This window comes from Chiroxiphia lanceolata, chromosome 2, assembly GCF_009829145.1.
Source record: "Chiroxiphia lanceolata isolate bChiLan1 chromosome 2, bChiLan1.pri, whole genome shotgun sequence".
In the NCBI taxonomy this organism is placed as follows: Eukaryota; Metazoa; Chordata; class Aves; order Passeriformes; family Pipridae; genus Chiroxiphia; species Chiroxiphia lanceolata.
In genome coordinates this window covers 56,045,243-56,064,974 of record NC_045638.1, presented here as the reverse complement: position 1 = coordinate 56,064,974, position 19,732 = coordinate 56,045,243, and the positions used below count along the sequence as shown (strand labels likewise).

The window sequence follows — 19,732 nt, the reverse complement described above, 5'->3', positions numbered from 1 at the left end:
TCAGTCTTAAATCAACTCTCCCATAAGGAGCCCAACCCTACATGCCCTTTAACCTGCCTTGTGGGTGTGAAGGAAAAATTAGCATGTGCTCTGTTCTCTGGAAGGAGGTGCTATCTTTCTCAAAACGGGCTTTCTGAGCAGAAAGATAGGTTTCCCATCCCACACTTCCCCCCCTCCCCCACCCCCCACAAAGCAACAGCAATTTTAAAGGAAGAGCAGCATCACTGTGTGTCAGCTGCCAGTTATGGCACCCCACTGAAGTGTCCAAAGCATGCACAGGTAGTTTGACAGGCACACAGTGTCACTTGCTGTGACAACCTAGGAGCAAAAAGACTCTCAGCATTTGGCCACCAGAATCAAACCTGGCTGTTTGAATGGTCTTTTTGATGGGTGAAGTTTTGAAGCTGCTGCTGGAGTAGCAGATCCGACTCACAGGGTGATGTGAGCTCCCTCTTTCCCAGGAGCTGTGCCAACAGGTCACATTGTTGGTGTTCAGCCTTTGGCCCAGTATGGCATTTGTACTGGCTATGCGTTCCCACAAGCTGTCAGCTTGAAATGCTGTTTAAAGCATGTAAGAACGTGTCCACGCTTGAAGAGTTATCCAAAGGCAGTCAAATGTAACGAGTCTTTAAATTGACTTAAATGAGCTGGAAATCAAACCTCTGAAGCAATTGCTGCTCAGGTTACTCACCTCCCCTGTAATAAGGTAAACTTTGCAGTATGAAGCACATTCATCCTGAAGCAGAGATCTGTCAGACTTGGAGCTGCAGGGCTACAGTATCTTTTAAGCTTTGTTGAGCCTCTCAGCATGGGAAACCCTGGAGAAACGGGAGATCAAATGTACAGCACAGCAACATTCAGCAAGCATTCCCCTAACCTTTAGTGGGAGTGATTTGAGCTTGGCAGTAGCCTTCAGATCAAATAAGTACTCAGCTAGTGGCATTTTACCCTGTTTATTGAGATAAAGGAGGTTCTGAAATGCTTCCTGGGGTTTGCTGTGGGAGCTTAAGGCTCCTGCACAAAGCCCTGTGACCTCTGCATCTCCAAGGGGGTCCCCTGTGCCACAGGAGGGCAGAGAAGGGGGAGTGTTGCTCTAAATCAGATGCTGCTTCCTGCAAACTTCCCAGTGTTGGGCTGTCTTCAGAACAGCTCCTGTAATGCATTAAATGTGCTTAGGTACATTTCACAAAGACAACAAGGCAGATCCCTTCCCTCCCAGTTTGTCATACCTTGTCCCCTCTTTCTCTCTCAGAGACAGAAAAAAGCACCATAACACTGATGCTGGCTGAAGGCAGTCCAACAGTAACGCCTGTCTTTCCATACTGACAAAGAGGGAAACAGGCTCCATAGTCTGGACTTTACATCGCTCATTGCTCACTCACTGAGGAACTTGACCAGGTGGCAGTTGTCTGACTAAGCCCTGCTGACTTTATTTCCAGCTTGATACTTCATTATCAGATGGGTTATTGGCTGCTTAATGAACTGTGAAATTGCTAATGCTGTCCCTTCAGTGCTGTAGTTTCTGCAGTCTGTAATCTTTACCCTGTTCCCTTAGTCCTCTACTGAAAAAGGGGATTTAGCATAACTGGCCAGAAGGCATTAACTGGTTTCACTCACGTTTCTCTGGGTCTTCAATGTAGACAAAAGCCATCCTTAGTGCCCTCAGCACTTCATCAGTGGCAACACAATTATAATCTGTGCAAAGTCATTTCTTATGTTCCCAACATGCAGTTACAACCTTGCACTAAGATTTTACCCTAGTAAAACACAGAAGTATTGATCAGAAGGGAAATAGCAAGCTCTAGCTCTTTGCAGCTCTTTCTTCACAAGGGCAACCTCATTTCAGACAGGTAGGTGCACGTTTCATTCCAAGTGGGTATGCTTGGGAAAAGGGTGGGGCTGCAGTCTTGTGAAGGGCACAGACTTTAGGAACATGGCTCCCTAGAGTGCTGCCCACTGCACTCCAGTGTTCACATTTCTAATCACTGGGATGTCTAGGAAGCAGTGAGAACAGGGTTTACCTCTTGACAAAGCAGAGTAACCAAACCAAATTTTATACTGAACCTTCACCACGTGTCTCTGCACTGTCTCCTGGACAGCTTTAGCCATTGAAATTAAACTTACCTTGCAGACCCTCTCAATTACTTAGGACAACAAGTAGAAAAGAATTGGAGCCAATACCAAAGGAATGCTTTTCTCATATTATGACCTTCACAAGATTTTAATCCAAATTTCTGCTCAAGTTCCTACTGTTAAAAACCAGATAAAAAGTATTAAGTCCTACTCAGCTGGTTTTATTTCGTTCTTTATGGATGTACATACAAATGACAATATGTATGGACCTAAAAGCCAATAAATGGAAAAGAGCTACCAGTTAAAAAAAATATTGTAAATCATAAAAAAATTAGGCTTATTCTACATCACAATAGTTAAATGACTTGCATCAGGCTGATACTGCTGTTCATTTTTAACCACTGCTGTTAACAACTTGTGGAAAATAAAGTTTCAGTGTTCCATTTCTTTCAGTCATTTGTATTGCTCTTTCGCTTCACTCCAACGAGACAATGAAAGTAGTCTGCCCTGTGGTTCAACCACTTTCTACTTTCTAATTCCTTTTCACTAACTCGAAGTCATCTGGTAAATTACAGGAGAACGTACAAATGAATCATGTCTGCATTTTAGGAACTCCTAAGAATATCTGTGCTCAGCTAAATTTAGTAAAATCTGCCTAATTTTAGTCTGGGGCTTAAATCTGGTCGGCAGGGTTGTCTTTGCATTAATGTGTTGCAGTGTGCTGTAGCAGTGGATCTCCAGCTGTTGGCAGTGGAACCCAGTGCCCACATTGTCCCTATTGTGGAGGTTTACTTTGAAGTAGTCTTAGTCTGGATGTACTTTAGCAGCTGGAGCACATCCATCCACGTTTGGTTTCACACACTCCAGAGGTTTCACACACTGATACTGAAGTGTGGCAATTTAGAACCATAGGGAGAGTTGCTTAGAAACATCTCCTGAGGCAGAATGAAACGCTGGTAAAGGCACACCAGATGAAGTCCAATTTCCCATTGCTTTGTTCTTTCTGTTCTGATGTCCTCATAATTGAAGCGCTGATGGTTAAAATCAAGATGAGAAAGGTTTAGACCTCGAAGAGTATAGATAGATTACAGGACATGCTTAGAATCATAGAATCATAGAATCAACTGGGCTGGAAGAGACCTCCAAGATCAAGTCCAACCCTTGATCCAACACTGCCATGGTTATTAGCTTGATCATTCCAAGTCCAGAGAGTTTTTAATAAACATTTTCCAACAAATTCCTGAAAACTGCTGAAAAAGAAATCTGTGGTTATCCCATGACTGAGATCCATTTGTTTTCTGTTAAACTTTTGTCTGGCTATGCTCAAACAACTCATGCTGTTAGCTTCAGGTAGCAGAAGCAGGTGCAACTCCAGTTATCACAGTGCAGATTTGGCAATTGGCAACAGCAGAGAACCGGCTATCAACTTATACAATTCTTTTCAGCCTGTACTTTTCCTCTTTCCAAAGCAGTAGGTTTCAGCTGCCCTGACTGTTCTCTCCATCTCCGCTCTCACCGTCCATGAAGAACGGAGCCCTGATTTTCATGGCTGAATATTTCAGGGAGTACCACATCCCATGCCACGTAGACCAAACCATGCCATCGTCATGGGAGCCCTTGTACCTTCCTCTTCTGTAGTATCGTCCATTTAGGTTTGCAGCATGGCACCTTGTAACAATGTAGGAGAGGGAAAAAGGGAATTATACTTAGCGTGGGAAGATATTGCATCATTGCAGTGCAGTACAGTTTTCACACAACACACATTTAGAAATACCAGGGTGGGATGGAGATGTGGTTACTGCACTTAGTGGAACCCAAACAAGTATATGGGTCATACTAAAGCAGACACCTACACTAGTCACAGAATTCAACCTGTAGACTCCTTCAGGTGTATTAATTATGGACATTATAAGCACATTGCCTAAATAGAGGGGTGTAGGGCCATTTGTTAGGCTCTAGCTCAAGTGTAGGCAGCTCTGTATTGACACTTAAAAATGCAGATGTCTTTTAATGAAGGTAAATCCTACTATTGATGTAGCTTCACTGCTTTCAATTGTTATGTGATGAGGGTCTGGCCAAAGGGGCTCATCCTGCAGTAAAGCAGAGAAAAACTGAGAGTGGTGTGTCCATGATCCCAGGGCAGGTGAACCTGAGTCCCTGCCCATTGATGTGTGTCATATGTCCAACTAGCAAATATACCATCACATCTATTATGGGATAGCTCACCCCCTAGACTTGCTCCACAACAGAGAAATGTCCTTTGTACATACTTCAGCTTGCTATGGGTACAATTGTTTTCTTTTCTGGAGTATAACCCAAAGCACTTTTAGGAATTTTAATTGGGCTTTTTTTCTTCCAGGTCATTGGCGCCTATGCATTTGTTCTGACCCATTTTCCTAAAATGAATGCAACTTACCTGTGGCCCATTTCTTAAAATGAATTCAACTTACCTGCTTTGCTATAATGAAAGAAGCAGTTTGCTTTCCTTTGAGGATCTGTGGGTGTGAACATCTTAGGTTTGGCTGTGCAAGGTGGCAAATGAACACAGCAACCTCCAGCTGCTGTAAGGCAGGCAAGTCCTCTCAGCTGTACAGCCACCCACACTCGACTCATCTGAGAGGAATCAGCTATTTTCCATACCTGTTAAACCACCAACCGCCCTTATTCTCTGATGCACAGTTGCCTGCCAGGAATCGATCGTGATCCTTGTCAAATGTGGTGAACTGCATCCCTCTATGAGAGGCTGACCACTGATCTTCAAAATTGCTCCCAGCAGACAGAGCGTCGCCAGCGTTACCAGAATACGTGCCAAACCATAACCTGTAATTGTCCTGCAGGAATATGTGACACATGTCTTTGATATCAGCTCATTCTGTCCTTCCTCCCATTTTTGAGATCAAATTTGCTCTGGCCATTTTATCCACTTTTGAAGTCAAGGGTGACTTTTGTCTCCATGCTTTAATGATCCTAGTGTAGATCAATGAAGGATTGAAACTTCCAGAAGGGATTGCTAATTACTGCTGCTGCTACAAAGGGCTTCAGGTTTGTCGTGGTTCAACAACCACTTGATACACTCTACAGCAAGATGAAAGGCTCTTTCTAGCTGGCCAAGAACAAACTTAGCAAAAAACTGTGCCAAGTAGTTGCCTTCACAAACCGATCAGTTGTTCAGCTAGAATAAATTCTTAGGCATTTTGCTCTTCCAGGGACTAGAAGTTGTCTGATTTCTGGCTAAATGATCTGGTCCTGGTAGGAATAATTAGAATAATAGTTCCATTGTGCACAGCTAACAGGTCTAAGAGACATTTGATACGAGATGGATGATTACTTTTGTGTTGTGGGCTTTCTCCTGTCATCATAGTCCTCCTTTCTTTATGAAAAATGGCAATAAGGTATTAAAATGAAGCTGTTCAAACTTTTAATAAGAAAGCTCTAATCACAAACTGAGCATAATGTGTACATTTCTGGAGCAGTGATGGAGGTACTAGGACTGGTCCATGCAATGGAACTCATGTCCTTGTTTATTTGGGCTACTTGCATGTGGTTTTCAGAAAGGCAAGCCTGCAAAGAATAGCACCTGTATGAAGCAGGACACTGTCTACAGCTAGGAAACAAACATGGAAATACAGGATGTTTCTGTCTTTGGGCTTTCTGTGTCTGTAGCATGAGGTGTAGTGCTACAGGTACCTCTTTTCAAGATAGGAACTTACAACTGCTCTTTCAAGGCTTTGATTAAAGTTCACTGTTTTATTTTAAAACAAGGTAGAGAGGGTTTGTTCTGGTGCTTGCCTTTTATGTGACAGTCTGAAACACTCCCTTAGGAAGAAGGAGAATAGGGTTCCATTTTGTTGCAAAGGTTCAAACCCTAAGGGTCTTCTCACTCGCAGCAGACTTTTTTAATCATGAGACTAGAGGCAAGAACATATCTCTTTGTACCCTGCAGCAGAGAGATGCACTACCATAGAGCTGCCTTCAGTGCCGCAGCAGAGATAGCAAGAGAGCATACACACATGATTCTGTCACCTGGTGACTTTGACACTCCACAGTTGTAAGGGAAAGATCCCAGGCTTATGTCCCTGCTCCCAGGACTGTTTGTCAGTTAGACAAACTAGGAAGCCCAGGGAACCACAGAAGATAACTTTCGCAGAGCTGTAGTTACAAACCTGATACTGGTCTGATGCTGCATATGCAGCACCCTCACAGACCAAAACAGGCAAATCATGGCTCTCCCCCTTTCTTACCTGCTCATTTGCAAGTTGGAAATTTTCATAGACTGCGTAACGTCTTTCCCCATGCCAGTCCATCAGTTCAATCTTTAATGAGCTCTCTCCTAAACATAAAGTTGTGTCCTGTTAGATGAACTATCTAATGCAAATTACAAAGAAATCTGTAGAGGAAAAATACTTGGACCTCTAGCAAGCAGGTCATAGATGTGGTCATTGCCCAGCCAGTATTCGTCATTCTTGCCCTGGAATCTCCCAAATCCCAGTTTGTATTCATCCCATTTCCTGCAGTGAGATACAAATATCAATTTCAGCATGTGAGGGAATTAGACAGTTTGTGACACTTGGATATGGTAACAAGTAAAATTTCACCTGTATTTCTAGACACTGTTTTCTAAAAGTATCCGACTCATCACAAGCTGAGCTGAGATTTGTCACTTTGCCTTAGAAGTAAGTACAACTCAGAGCTTACTTTTTCTCCTGCTAAACCTGCGCACACACATATATTGGGATCAAACCTTCAAACTGGCAGATGTGATGCTCACAGGGTGAGGTTGTCAGTTAGATGAAAAGGGAAAGCAGAAGCTGTCACATTGGTCTTCAGCAAAACACCTGCTATTGTTCTTCACCAAGTCATAATTCACATGATTTATGTATTATCTTTGATATTCACATATACTTTCTGTGTATCATCATTTCCAGTTTTAGTAACCCTGTATTTATTCCCTCTCTCATGTTGTTATTATGGATATTGAGTCTACCTGACCTATATACTAGTCAATGCTCCTCTTCAAGATGTTTTCCATTCATTTGAACTGCCATGGCCAGATAGCTATTGCTCTCTGGGCAAGCCAGCTTAGAGCCAGTTGAGGTAGCTTTGCAATGGACTGAAGAGACTTTAAGAGGCACTAGATAATCCCTGAAATTGTGTGTGCTGTGATAGTGAAATAATCTGCATGGGGACATTTCTTCTTTACTGTGCTACCAGAGCATCTCTCCTCCTGTAAATTTCTGTGTGAAAGTCACGTCTCTGGGACTTTGCATAGAGAAAGGACAATCTGATTTGGCATCTTTTTGAATTATCTAAATATGGTAATAAAGCTTACAACATGCTGAACATAATTCCTGATATGGAAACAGGTATGTTCAACAATCTCAGTCTATGCACTGGCAGCAAATACCTGCCAGTTTGGAGCTTTTGACAGTCTCCAATAATGATAAAACAAATATGCATTCAAATGCAGAAAAACTATGGAAAGGATATGATAGGTCCAATTTGAAAATGGCCTCTTGCTGCCAGTAGGTACCACCAGATTGCTCTAATCCTAAGTAATCATCCAATATGCAAGACTAATATATAGTCTTGCATATCCTGCTTCACAAGGGTGGGGGGTTGTCAGGCAGCAGGACAGGGGTGGGAGCTGTTGGCCTGACTGAAAGCCCTCTGGATGCAACAACGATGCACCCACCTGTTGAAATTCTCCCTGCCGTTACTCCGCCGTTGGATGACCGTCCACCCCCCTCCATCAGACATGTCACAGTACACCAGGAAAGGCTCTCGGTCTGCTCTGGGCCTGATTCGGTAGTAGCCACTTTTGGTTTTCTTCCGATTATACACTGCAGAGCAATCTAGGCAGAGTGGTATCTGTTAAATGGTGTGGTGGGAAAGCAAAGGGGTACGTGCCACCAAGAGAAGACATCACTGAGAGGCTGTGTGGGACAAGAACACTTGGCTAGCCTGTGTATAGCCATGCAAGCCCTGGAAAATTAAAGCAAATGGTTCAGCAATGTACTAGCAAGGCTATTTTGCAAATGGCTGGGCCTGACAAAGAGCAGTAAGGCTTGAGAGCCTTTACAGCCAGGTCTTCTGAGGGAATCATTCCCAAATCTTTGGTGAGATACAGGACAGCTGCAGCTTAGGCTGAGGCTATAACATTATAGTCAGGCAGGACTGAAACCATCTCTGTCAGCAAGATCATTTGCAAGGAAGCTAATTTCCATGTGGACAGTAAGGTAACCTTAGCTGTATTTCAGATAGAATCAGGGAACAACAATTCTAAAATAAGAGGCTAAGCTTCTGTGACCAGCTCTACAAGGGCTGTATCAGGACAGAGCCTTTCAGGACCTCAGTGTTCTGCACTTCCAACGTAATCCCCACAAAGGATAAAGTCTTGGCCACAGGCAAAGATGCCATTTATGACCATGTTCTCAAAGTAACACCAAAGAACATGCATGTCTGTTTCTGTGCCACAGAAGTGATGAAGGAACTGAGGAATGGGGAGGCTTGGCTCCTCTAAACAGGTTTCAGTGCCTGCAGCTGAGCTAGGCACTCTGGACTTCCCTAAGTCACTCAGGGGAAATGGGCTCTTCAAGAGCAGGGCCCACCTTTTCCCAAAGCAGGTGCCTAAAGTTAAGTCTAATGGAAAATGTGAGAGGTGGCTGTTCCTCTCTGCAGCAGAGTCCCAAGTGAGAAGCCCAGCTCCAGGTGTCCATGTTGTGCTTGGATGGTAGCTGCCTAAAGATGGGCCAGCTGACTCTAGCCCCAGAGGATATTTGCTGGTACCAGCACCACTAGTCAGCTCTTCTCCTTCCCATGTATCTGCATTTTAAAATACAATCCACTTAAAAAAAATTAAAACTTTTAGCAGAAATAAAATATGACACATGAGACACTGCTGGGAGAAATTAACATTATGGCACGTTACTGCAAACTGTACCTTGGTCATAAACTATCAAATTTCCACTGGTTGTGGGTAAAAGAATCTCATGCTGCATGCTCCTGTTGCCTGAGAACAGCCCACTTTTTGTTCTGTGGTAAGTGTTCTCCAGGATGTCCTTCAGTTGCAGGTCGTATAAGTAAAGCAAGTCTTGAAGTTGTTTTAACCTTTGTCTTAAATTATTGTTGTCTAGGAGGCAGACATCTTTGTCCTATGAAGAAAATGAAACACCCCCCCCCCCCATGCTTCAGTCAGTGGTAAGTATAGAGAGGCAGAGACAGGAGTATCTGTCTCCTCTTGACCCTAACATGTCACATTGCCACGGTGGATCAAAATGATTTGATGGTCGTATCTTGCTAAGATACACAAATCTTGCACAGCATGAACTGTTAAGTTGAATCCAGTGAAAATGGTGTTTCTACAACAACCTTGGCATTGATCAGAGCATGCCAGAATATGATCAGATGCACAAAAACTTACTTTGGACAAAAATAATTTGTCTTGACCCCCATTAAATGAGCTCAAAGGGGAGGTTTGCAGACTGTGAAAATGCTCAGATTGATAAGAGGGAGAAAACTCGGCTCTTGCACTGCAGACAGGGCAAACCAGCAAGGTTCCAGAATCATCTTTGTGTAAAACTGGAAGATAAAAGAGCTGATATTTTGGCTATAAAAATATATATTTTTAAAAAAGAGTTTATTGTTGTTTTTAATTCTTAGCAATGTCAATTCTGTCACCCAGACAGCTGCACAGCCCGTAATGCTGTGAAAACCCTGTATTATCAGGACAAGAAGAGTGACATTCCTTTAGCTGCAGGTAGATGCTTTCTTGCTCTACTCTTACAGATCTCCATCCCTCTTGTGAGGGAACATCCATCTCTGTATGACTGGGAATGACGAACCGTTGAGAGATTGTACAGACGCTAACTGAAAGATACTCACGGAAAACCTGGGTGCAGGTGAGCTGAAGCTGACCAGGAGAAGAAGCAGCAGCAACCTTTGCATCATGACACACACTTACCACCTGAAAAGAAGCATAGATAGGCTGCACTGGAGGTTTCTTTAGTTCCTCTCACAACCTAATTCCCCTCACAGTTATGTTAATTCCCCAGAAAATGCTGTAGGATTTGTTAAGGAGGTTGCTTGAAACTACAGGCAGGACAAAATCAGAGGAAAGATGCATATTAAGGCGAAGCTAAAGCACCAGTGCAGCATGCTGAGAGGGGCATTGAGCCTTAGGTCTGAGTTCCTGATTCCCTGTAGAAATAAAACCCTGTGTGACTTTCCAGCAGCCTCTTCTCCCAAGTGTCCACACAGTTGGGAAGTTACTCAGCAATCACACCTCCTTGGAGCACTTCTTGCAAAAATCACACAGTGTTTATTCAGTTCAACCTCCCCAAAGTTATGAAGAATTTTGCCTCCTGGGTTGAGTGACCATGGACATTGCCCCTCCTCAGTCCCTGGAGTGGTCTGTCAGGACGGGATTACCTTGAATGCCAAGGGCAGAAGTCACACATATGACAGAGTGGAATGGGATAGTTTTTCCTTGGATTTCAGTGCAAAAGATCTCTGCTGCCAATCTGCCCCAACACACAGATGTGACTTCCGTTGGAGAAAAGCTAGAAAAAAATGATAAATGTTGACAATGGGAACACGCAGTTGAGTGTGAGCGAACAGTACAAATTGTTCCCAGTGCATTTGCATGATGCTTTAAAAAAAAAAAAATTAGAAAAAAAATCTGAAAAATAGGCTAACACCAACCCCCCCGCTTCACATCTGGAAGTGCTGCAGAAACTTGGCTACCCAGCTCTATTCTCTGAGCGACGTGCTTTGTTCCAGCTATGGCTCTACTAGCATCTTTGCAGCGGCTGACGCTAGAGCTGCTTCCAGAGCCAGCAACAGGGGACTCCTCTGCCAAGATGGGCAGGCAGGGCCCAAAGCCAGCTAAGGGAAGATCTCCATGCAAGTCACCCATAAAAGATGTTGTGCAGAAGGATGTCCCAGCACTTGGTAATTTTTCAGCTCATAGAGAGCAGAGTTCAATATTACAGCAAGGGATCACTGCCAGCCCACGACCACTAGTGCTGTTCACACCCCCCACAGCCATGCCAGTGCTGCAGCACTGGTGCTGAGGTCAGAATCAGGCTCCACACAGAGCACGTGGGTAGAGGCAAAAAGCTAACAGGAAGGATGAGTTTGAGCGACAGCTCCTGAAAACTAGACAGTGCAGAGCAGAGGGAAAGAAAGCAACTCCATCCATGCCTTTATCAACACACATGAAATAAACATACCTGTAACTTGCCTTTCTTCAGACCTCCTTCTAAAAAGGTTATTGTCCTTGAAAGTCAACTGTGAAAGAAAGTGGTCATAAACCTAGCTGCTTTTCTAGAGATTGATGAGATTTCCCTCTCCAGAAGGCCCACATCAAGGGCACGGATGAAGAATGTTTCACAGCACCACGCAGTTTCACAGAAAAGATACTCGCAATTCCTCATGGGAAAGTTAACCAAATCCCGGGTTTTCTGTTGTTACCCAATACTCGTCTTGCTGCTTTCCAGGGAGAATAAGCAACAGTAGGCTGCTATCAACAGTGCTCTCCAAAGGAAGGGGGAGAACGTCTCTGCTGCTTGTATACTATTACCCACCTTATTTGACTAGGAAGCTCAACCAGGGCTGACTTCTTTAAGTGTTTATATGAATCACTCAGTCTAATGCTCCCAGTGGGAATTTTAGCTCATGTTTTAACACAGCCAGGCTCATTTCACCAAGTCCTGAAAGGTAGAAATAACACAGCTTTTCCATTCAACATTCCTTTTGCTGTTTAATCTGTTTTATAAGAACACAGCTGTAATGCCAAAGGAGCTGCAAATCTGAAGCAAGAAGTGAACACGGGGGTATTAAGCAAGATTTGCTACGAGACTGAAATCTCAGGAGGTTTGTAGTTGCGTAACTCTCCTCTGAGCTGGATGATTAGATTTGTCTGTTAACACAAACAAGGACATTTGTGGAAAAGAGAAAAAAACTCCAAACCAAACAGATGGGTGGCTCTCTTTGCATTAAGGCCAAACAATTACAGATTACTTTAAAGAAAACAGCAAGAATGTTCCATTTTACAGAACGTTTTTCAGAGGAGAGACCATGGGCACAAAAGACAAGGCATATAAACCCACAGTAAACTTCTGTGCTACTCTCAAGGAAAGCAGGACTATCCAGCTACTACCCAGTACAGCAATGCTGTTTGTTTCTTAAAAACTGAATTCCTCTTCTCCCATAAGAACCCTGGCCCATTTCACTGCCAAAGGATTATGCAAACAGTTCTTTTCTTCTCACTTCTTTTCTACCCCCAGTTTTGACAGCTATGAAGTTAAATGAGCGAAACACCTCCACATCTCCTCCTTAGTGGGTACTTAGCCCTTTCTTCTGTCCCTTTGGCCAGGGACTGCAGCTTACAGCAGAGTACTCAGTTATGTCCACTGGAGCACAGGGAGGCTACATGTCATCCGCCAGGGCTTTCATTCACACCAGCATCTTTCTTAGCTGGACACATCCAGACAGCACTCAAGATGCTGCACAACAATTTATGCTCTTGCCTAGGAGACCAACATTCTCACTGGCCCGTGAGCACCTCCTGATCCCAGATGGGATTGCAGCAGGGCTGAGTTTGTGGTGGCAGTGTTGGAGTCATGGTATGGGCAGCATGGTCAGTCCCTGCAGCTGTCTGCAGGGACATACGGTTAGGGAGCATCAGGCCTCATGTCACTAAGTCCTGCTGGTCCCTGAGTAGGAGGGAGAGGTGAAGCTACAGTGCCAATGAGACTCACACATGTATGTTATGTGACTGCAGCTTTGCAGGAACAGGACTCAATCTCCAACCCTTCTTCAGTGACTGCCAAATCATCTCTCAGAGTGAAGATGTCTAGCATTCTCATGCTCTCTGTAGGACTCCACTAGTGTTGACCTCACCAATGTCTGCATGTGAAAATCCAGTCAGCTGGAACAGGATTCTTGCATACCTGCTTCATGATTAACTTTTTTTCCCAGGCTAGAGGAAGCTTTAGGAATATCTGAAGCACAAAAGAGTAGTTGCCATGAGGCTAAGTTCACGTGAGGTGGGTCTAGCAGGAGGGTGTGTTCATGTACTGCTTCCACTGGCTTGAAGCTAAAATAATCAAGTCATCACAAAGAATGTGGACACTGTGTGATCACTGATGTTTCCTCGCAGATATTGAAATCCCTAGTCAACGCGACTGTAAATGCTCTTTTTTTTTTTTCCTGGAAAACACATGCTTCACACATATTCTGCAGTGCAAATTCCTGTTTAGTTACTTGGAATGAGGTCAGATTCCCTTTTCTTAAGATAGTCAGCAAATACTAACAGTCTCATTAAATAAAAACCTCCCCACCCTGCTGTCCTCCACCTTCCTTCCAGCAAAAGTATTTAGGTGCTGAATAACAGTCACAAAAAACTATTTTTCACATATTAAATGCACAGCCAGCACATGCAAACTGGTGGATAAATGTGACTGAAGAGAATGGTTCTGGGGTAGCTCTTGATATTCCTACAGTCATTGGACACTGGAGTCGCTCTGAAAAATTGGCTTGGGATGAAGACATGAAGATGACACCTGAAGGATACGCACACCCCCAGAGTCCAAAGAAACATCACTGCAGATGGAAGAGAGTCGTGGGATCTCAAAACTCTTCCAAGACCAGTTTCTTGTTGTCTGTTTGTTATGAAAGGTGGAAGGGAAGAAATGAGGCAGACTGCTTCAGGCACCAAAGGAGGCACAGAGACTGAGGATTTCAGAGCAAGTCTCACTGCCTAGCTGTGCTCTAGGAAAATTCAGGGTAGTCTGGACCCAGCTCAAAGAAAAAACAGGTCATTTGCAGTGAGTCCAGGGGCTCTATGCATTTGCATTATTTTTATATTTCCCTATCAAATCCCACCATCCATGAACATCCTGCTCAATGGGAGAGACTGCAGATCATGATCTTTTGCAGGCACTGCAAGTGTGGAGGTACCTACTAGGGGCCTGCAGGCCTTTGATGCATGAGCTAGTATACATCTTCTGTAGGAATCTTGTGCTGCCAGGTTTTTTAAAACAAAGTTAATATATGAGATCAGAAATAAATATTTACTGTTTTTTAATCTAATAGTAAAGGGTTTCATCAAAAGTAAGATAAATTTAAGAGATCAGGATGACATCAGAGACCATAGTTTCAATTTATGAAATAACCGAAACTAGTATATGCACATGAGAAGTCTGTGGTTTTTAAGCAAGGAGTAACCACAGAAATCTGTGTACAAAGAAGAAGTAATAGTGGCAGACCATGAAACATGCTAGATCTGAATGTTTTGATAACATTCAAAGAGCAAATACATAATTCAGTTTAACTAATGAGTCTGCATGCAGCCTATGAGTACCTAATGGGTTGACACAACAAACGTAATTAGTTTGTAAGTTCCTGAGGGCAAGCACAGGTCCCTGCAATCTCACATCAGGGATAGCTGTACCAAAGGGAATTAGTCACAAGACCAGAGGGAATATGTAGATTATCTGCATGATCTTCTACCTACCTCAGGTCAGAGAACTCCCCTGACCTAATTCCCTCCCATTTGAACTAGAACATTTCTTTGAGAAAGAGACATCTTAAATGCTGAAGAAGCAGCCACAAACCTTAGCATGCTTCTCCAATTGCTTAATTATTTGCACTGTTAATTATTATTCTTTTTTTGCCCTGAGTCTAAATGTGCCAAGTCTCATCCTGCAGCCTTTTAATCTCATGAGGCTTTATTCTGAGAAGGGGAAGAGCCCTCTGCTGCCAAATGTCTTTTTCCCTGCTGAAGGCTAGGTCTAGGTATGTGCAAGCTGTGTGCCTGCTCCTGTCTGGGAACCCAAACCCCTGTTATCTACTTCAGCCGCAGGGGAAAGCCAGCAGGGTCATGGAGTGAGGGGTTGCATGGAGCTTTTCCTAGGCAAGGCTGAGAACCACAGCACAAGCACATTACACTAGTGAGTAGGGCACTTGGCTGGCATGGGGAGGAACAAGTCCTGCTCCTGGAGTGACTTCATTCAGGGCTGGTTGATGTAGAACATGTACATCGAAGTGAGAAGATCTGTGGGTGGTGTATGACAGTGTGTGGTGGAGGTGGTCTCAATGGGCATGTTGAGAGGACTCCAGGGACTGCAATCCTCTGCCTGGATTTGGGAGCCTGATCCAGTCTAGGCAGGAGCAAGCAGCAGGGATATGTGGCCAGGACATGCACAGGAACAGAACTGCAGGTTCTGGGGTGATCACTGCAGCCCAACAGAGAGGTGCCAAGTCAATGTAGTTGCCTCAAGGGTTAGGCAGTTGCTGAACAAATACCTTTCTAAATCTAAATGTTGATGGTGTAAGTCTCCTTACACACCTTCTGGGGCACCTAGATCTTTTTTCAGATCCAGCCTTGATTGACTTTGACTAAGTCACTGTCCTGATTTCAGCTAGGGCAGAGTTAATTCCTTCTCAGTAGCTGTTACAGTGCTGTGTTTTTGATTTGGAATGAGTATGGTGTCAATAACACACTGATGTTTTGGATTTTTGCTAAGTTGTGTTTATCCGAAGTCAAGGACTTTTTTTTTTTGTCTCATGCTCTGCCAGTGAGAAGGTACACAAAAGAATCTGTGAGGGAGCATATCTCAGACAGGTGACCTGAACTGACCAAAGGAATATTCCACACCATAGAATGTCATGCCCAGTATATAAACTGGGGGAAATTACCTGGAATGGTGGCCAATCTGGACTTGGGAAGTGGGTGGTGAGCAATTGCACTGTGCATCAATTGGGTTTTTTTCCCTGTTATCATTATTTACCATTATTATTTCATTTTACTTTATAATAAATTACTAAACTGCTCTTATCAACATACAAGTTTTACTTGGTTTCTCCTCCCCATTCCACTGGGGTGGGGCAGGGGGAGAGAGGGACGATTGAGTGAGCAGCTGTGTGGTGCTTCATCTTCAGCTTGATGTAAAAGCATTACAGTCACCCACATTAAGGGCTGTGTAAAAAGTACAAGCAATATTTCCAAACGAAAATCTTTCCTGTTTGTGGACCCAAGGATCTTGCTATTCCTTTTGTCACAGACTTACATGCTACATGTCACTTGCTAATCCCTACTGTTTGCTCCAGGACTTTTCAGTGTTACCTGTCTTCATCAATCACTGATGCTCCAAGTCTGACCTGCACGGTGTTACTCCCTGTAATCAGGATGATTGTGATTTGCAACACATGAGAAGTTAGTCCAGAAATGCTTGCCAGCTTTTCAACATGTACACACATATGCCATACAGTGGGACTGTAAGTAGACTAAGGATTTTTTGAAAAGATGTTGCATGGTCCTTCAGGTACTGAGAGATGAAAAACATCATACTGAGGTCTTTCGTTCTGAGATTGACAGTGGATGTAAATTACAATTTACTCAGTGCTAGGCAGTTGTTCTTAATCTATCCATCTGACCACTGTTCCAACCTTTGTGTCAGCTGCAAACTTCATCACTCAGGATTATATCTGGGCCATGGTTTAAAACAAAACAACACATTAAACAGTGTAAGACAACACCCAGCCCCTCTTAGGAAAAGAATTGCTTAAAGATAGTTCCTTTTTCAGTTATTTTAAGACTAGTGTGCCTGGTTTGATACACTAATGTGAATCAAATCGAGTTTATACTCTTCTACTTTTTAAATCAAAGTCATTTTCTAGCCAGCTGGTTGCTTACAGAAGCAAAAAATACTTTTATTTTAGCAGTAAAACTTGCCATCTTGTTTTAGAAATATGTTTGACACAATTACTTTCCTTAATCCTTTGTTGATTTGCAGTAATAACAATAACAACAACTACAATTATTATTATTATTACTACTACTACTAAACTTCTTTAATATTTTATTAATCAAACCCCTCTGTTTACTCTGTTCTCATTTCTCCTGGGAGCAAAGCCAAGCTGACACTCTATCCCATTAGGTTATCTGATATACCTGCTTTTAATATTGGCAGAGAATTGATTTTGTACCCATCTATCTTCATACTTCAGCTATTCCAAGACTTAATAAAATTATAATTATTTTTCTTGTAAGTCTCTCTTAAAAGTATCAGATACAGAAGAGCCATACTTACCAATTTTAAAATCTGTCAAGTTAAGAGATTCTGTTTACCACCCTCTCTGTTATTTTTGGAATGTAAAGTATGTCATCAGCACTCTGAGAAAGGCATACTTAATCCCACTCTTTACCCACTGTGTAACTGGATTATTTACTGAACATTTAAATCTTTTCTGCATTTTTTTGAAAATTCTGCTATTTTACACTGATGAATAATCATCAGAGGATCAGAAATGGGTTCTAAAGGGTTATGAAATATCAGTATCATGAGTTAACCAGCAATATATAATGAAAATTATTTAAAAGTCTTGAATTTAAAAACCAGAATAGCTTCAATGCTTCCTTTTTATTTCTAGCTTTATGAATCTTAGATCTTGTTCCTATGCTTTTCTCCACCAGCTGAGAGCTAGAAGTATAATTTTATTAATAAAAAGGTGGTGTTTTTATTTTAGTCACCTGACTTCAGAAGTTAGGGTTTTAAGCAAAGAGATCAACCACCAGGAAACTCATGATGACACATGAGAGCTGGCAAATTTTCTACAGCATCACCAATGCTGAAAGATTAGTGACATTGAAAGGAGCAGCAGTTAGTGACAATCAGTATCACTGGCAATGGTTAAAAATGGGAAAACCTGGTTTTCCTTTTAAAGTGCATCTGCAACCTTTAGAAAGCTGAAGGCCCTGGCATTGTCTGGTTGCCAAACTGGAAGCCTCCCACCTCCAGCCCCTCCTTTGACTGGTTGTTACAGGTTGTTCTGTGAGAAGTATTTGGACAAGGCTCTCAGGCACATGGTGTGATTCTTGGGGTGTTCTGTGCAGGGCCAGGAGTGGAACTTCAATGATCCTTGTGGGTTGCTGGCAATTCAGGATATTCCATGATTCTGTGTTTCTATTATTTGCTACCACTGTCTGTACTAGCTATTTACCCATACATTTATATATATACAGATTTAGACAGGAAAATTTCTATTTAGTCTGCTGCCCAGAAAAGCTTCCTATTCTCATCATTCATCTTAAAGATTTTACTTCTTTTGGGCAGGGATCATCCCGAAAATCTCCTGCATCGGTTAACTGCATCTCTGCTGACCAAGCCCCAGAAGCCATGGGAGCAGGTCCCAAAAGCTCGCTTTGAGCTCCCTCTGCTGCCGACCATCCAGCAGAAGGCCTCTCCAGCACAGCCCTGGCCTCAGTAGCAGGAGCAACATTGTTGTACCGTGGGATGATCATGAACTGCTTGTCACTTGGCTGTTGGAAGCGATGAGGTAGGCGTGAAGCCTCTGCAGAACACAGGGTAACACGCTGCATTCTGGAGGCTCTGATTCTGCAAAAACGTAAGTGCTCGATGCTGTGTGAAAACCCCAAGTGCTCAGTGTGATGCATCTGCACTGGTTGGGAACAAGTGGTGCCACAGGCTGTGGGGGCCTGGCTGGCCCACAGCCCCTGCTAGACCTCAGTCAGCCCTATGCTGAGCGCAGCCCCACAAAGCTGCCGTGATGCGGGAAAGGCATTAAGAGGCATCAAACCACAGCAGCAAAGTTTACAAAACCCAAGTGGCCAGGGCTCAGAAGAAGGAGGATGGCTCTGCTGGAGTGGGCTGGATGGAGTTTGGTGGGCCAGGGGCAGCATGGCCCCACACAGAATCATACAGAATCAATTAGGTTGGAAAAGACCTCTGAGATCATCGAGTTCAACTTATGACCTAGCACCACCATGTCAACTATACCCTGGCACTAAGTGCCACAATCAGTCTTTCCTTAAACACCTCCAGGGATGGTGACTCTACCACCTCCCTGGGCAGCCCATTCCACTCTTCAATCACACTTTCTCTGAAGAAATTCCTCCTAATGTCCAACCTGAACCTCCCCTCGCATAGCTTAAGGCTATGTCTTCTAGTCCTGTCACTAGTTACCTGGGAGAAGAGCCCCCCCACCTGGTTACAACCTCCTTTCAGGTAGTTGTAGAGAGCGATAAGGTCCCCTCTCAGCCTTCTTTTCTCCTGGCTAAACACCCCAGCTCCCTCAGCCGCTCCTCACAGTACTTGCACTCCAGACCCTTCACCAGCCTTGTTGCCCTTCTCTGGACATGCTCCAGCACCTCAATGTCCTTCCTGAATTGAGGGTCCCAGAACTGGACACAGCACTCTGACCTCACCAGTGCAGAGTACAGTGTGACAATCACAATCCTGCTGGCCACACTATTGCTGATACAGGCCAGGATGCCACCGGTCTCCTTGGCCACCTGGGCACACTGCTGGCTCATGTTCAGCCGCCGTCGACCAGCACCCACAGGTCCTTTTCTGCTGGGCTGCTTTCCAGCCACTCTTCCCCCAGCCTGTAGCGTTCCTGTTGAACCTCATACAACTGGCCTCGGCCCATCGACCCGGCCTGTCCAGATCCCTCTGCAGAGCCTTCCTGACTCCCACCAGACCAACGCTCCCACCCAAGTTGGTGTCGCCCGCGAACGTCCCCCGAGGGGGGGACCCCCGGGAGGACCCCGCTGCCCTACGGCGGGCGCTGCGCGGGCGGCGCGGGGGCGGTGGCGGCGGGGCCGTTGCCATGGCAGCAGGTGGGCCCGCCCGGT

At 44.0% G+C, this 19,732-nt stretch overlaps 1 protein-coding gene across 2 annotated transcripts; it reads right to left on the bottom strand.

Annotated features, from left to right (window-relative positions):
- Positions 1–2,273: 2,273 nt before the first annotated feature.
- Positions 2,274–11,567, bottom strand: LOC116782780 (fibrinogen-like protein 1). Of its 2 annotated transcripts, none has more exons than XM_032679756.1 (8): positions 11,304–11,567; positions 9,955–10,036; positions 9,014–9,224; positions 7,766–7,925; positions 6,484–6,581; positions 6,315–6,403; positions 4,714–4,904; positions 2,274–3,741 (listed from the first exon to the last, which is right to left on the bottom strand). In XM_032679756.1, the coding sequence occupies exons 2-8, from the start codon at positions 10,018–10,020 to the stop codon at positions 3,552–3,554; spliced, it is 1,005 nt and encodes a 334-aa protein (XP_032535647.1). In that variant the 5' UTR covers positions 10,021–10,036; positions 11,304–11,567; the 3' UTR covers positions 2,274–3,551. The 2 variants fall into 2 exon arrangements, with proteins under 2 accessions (XP_032535647.1, XP_032535646.1); XM_032679755.1 differs by lacking the exon at positions 11,304–11,567 and adding an exon at positions 10,430–10,588 and having other exon boundaries at positions 9,955–10,043.
- Positions 11,568–19,732: the final 8,165 nt, after the last annotated feature.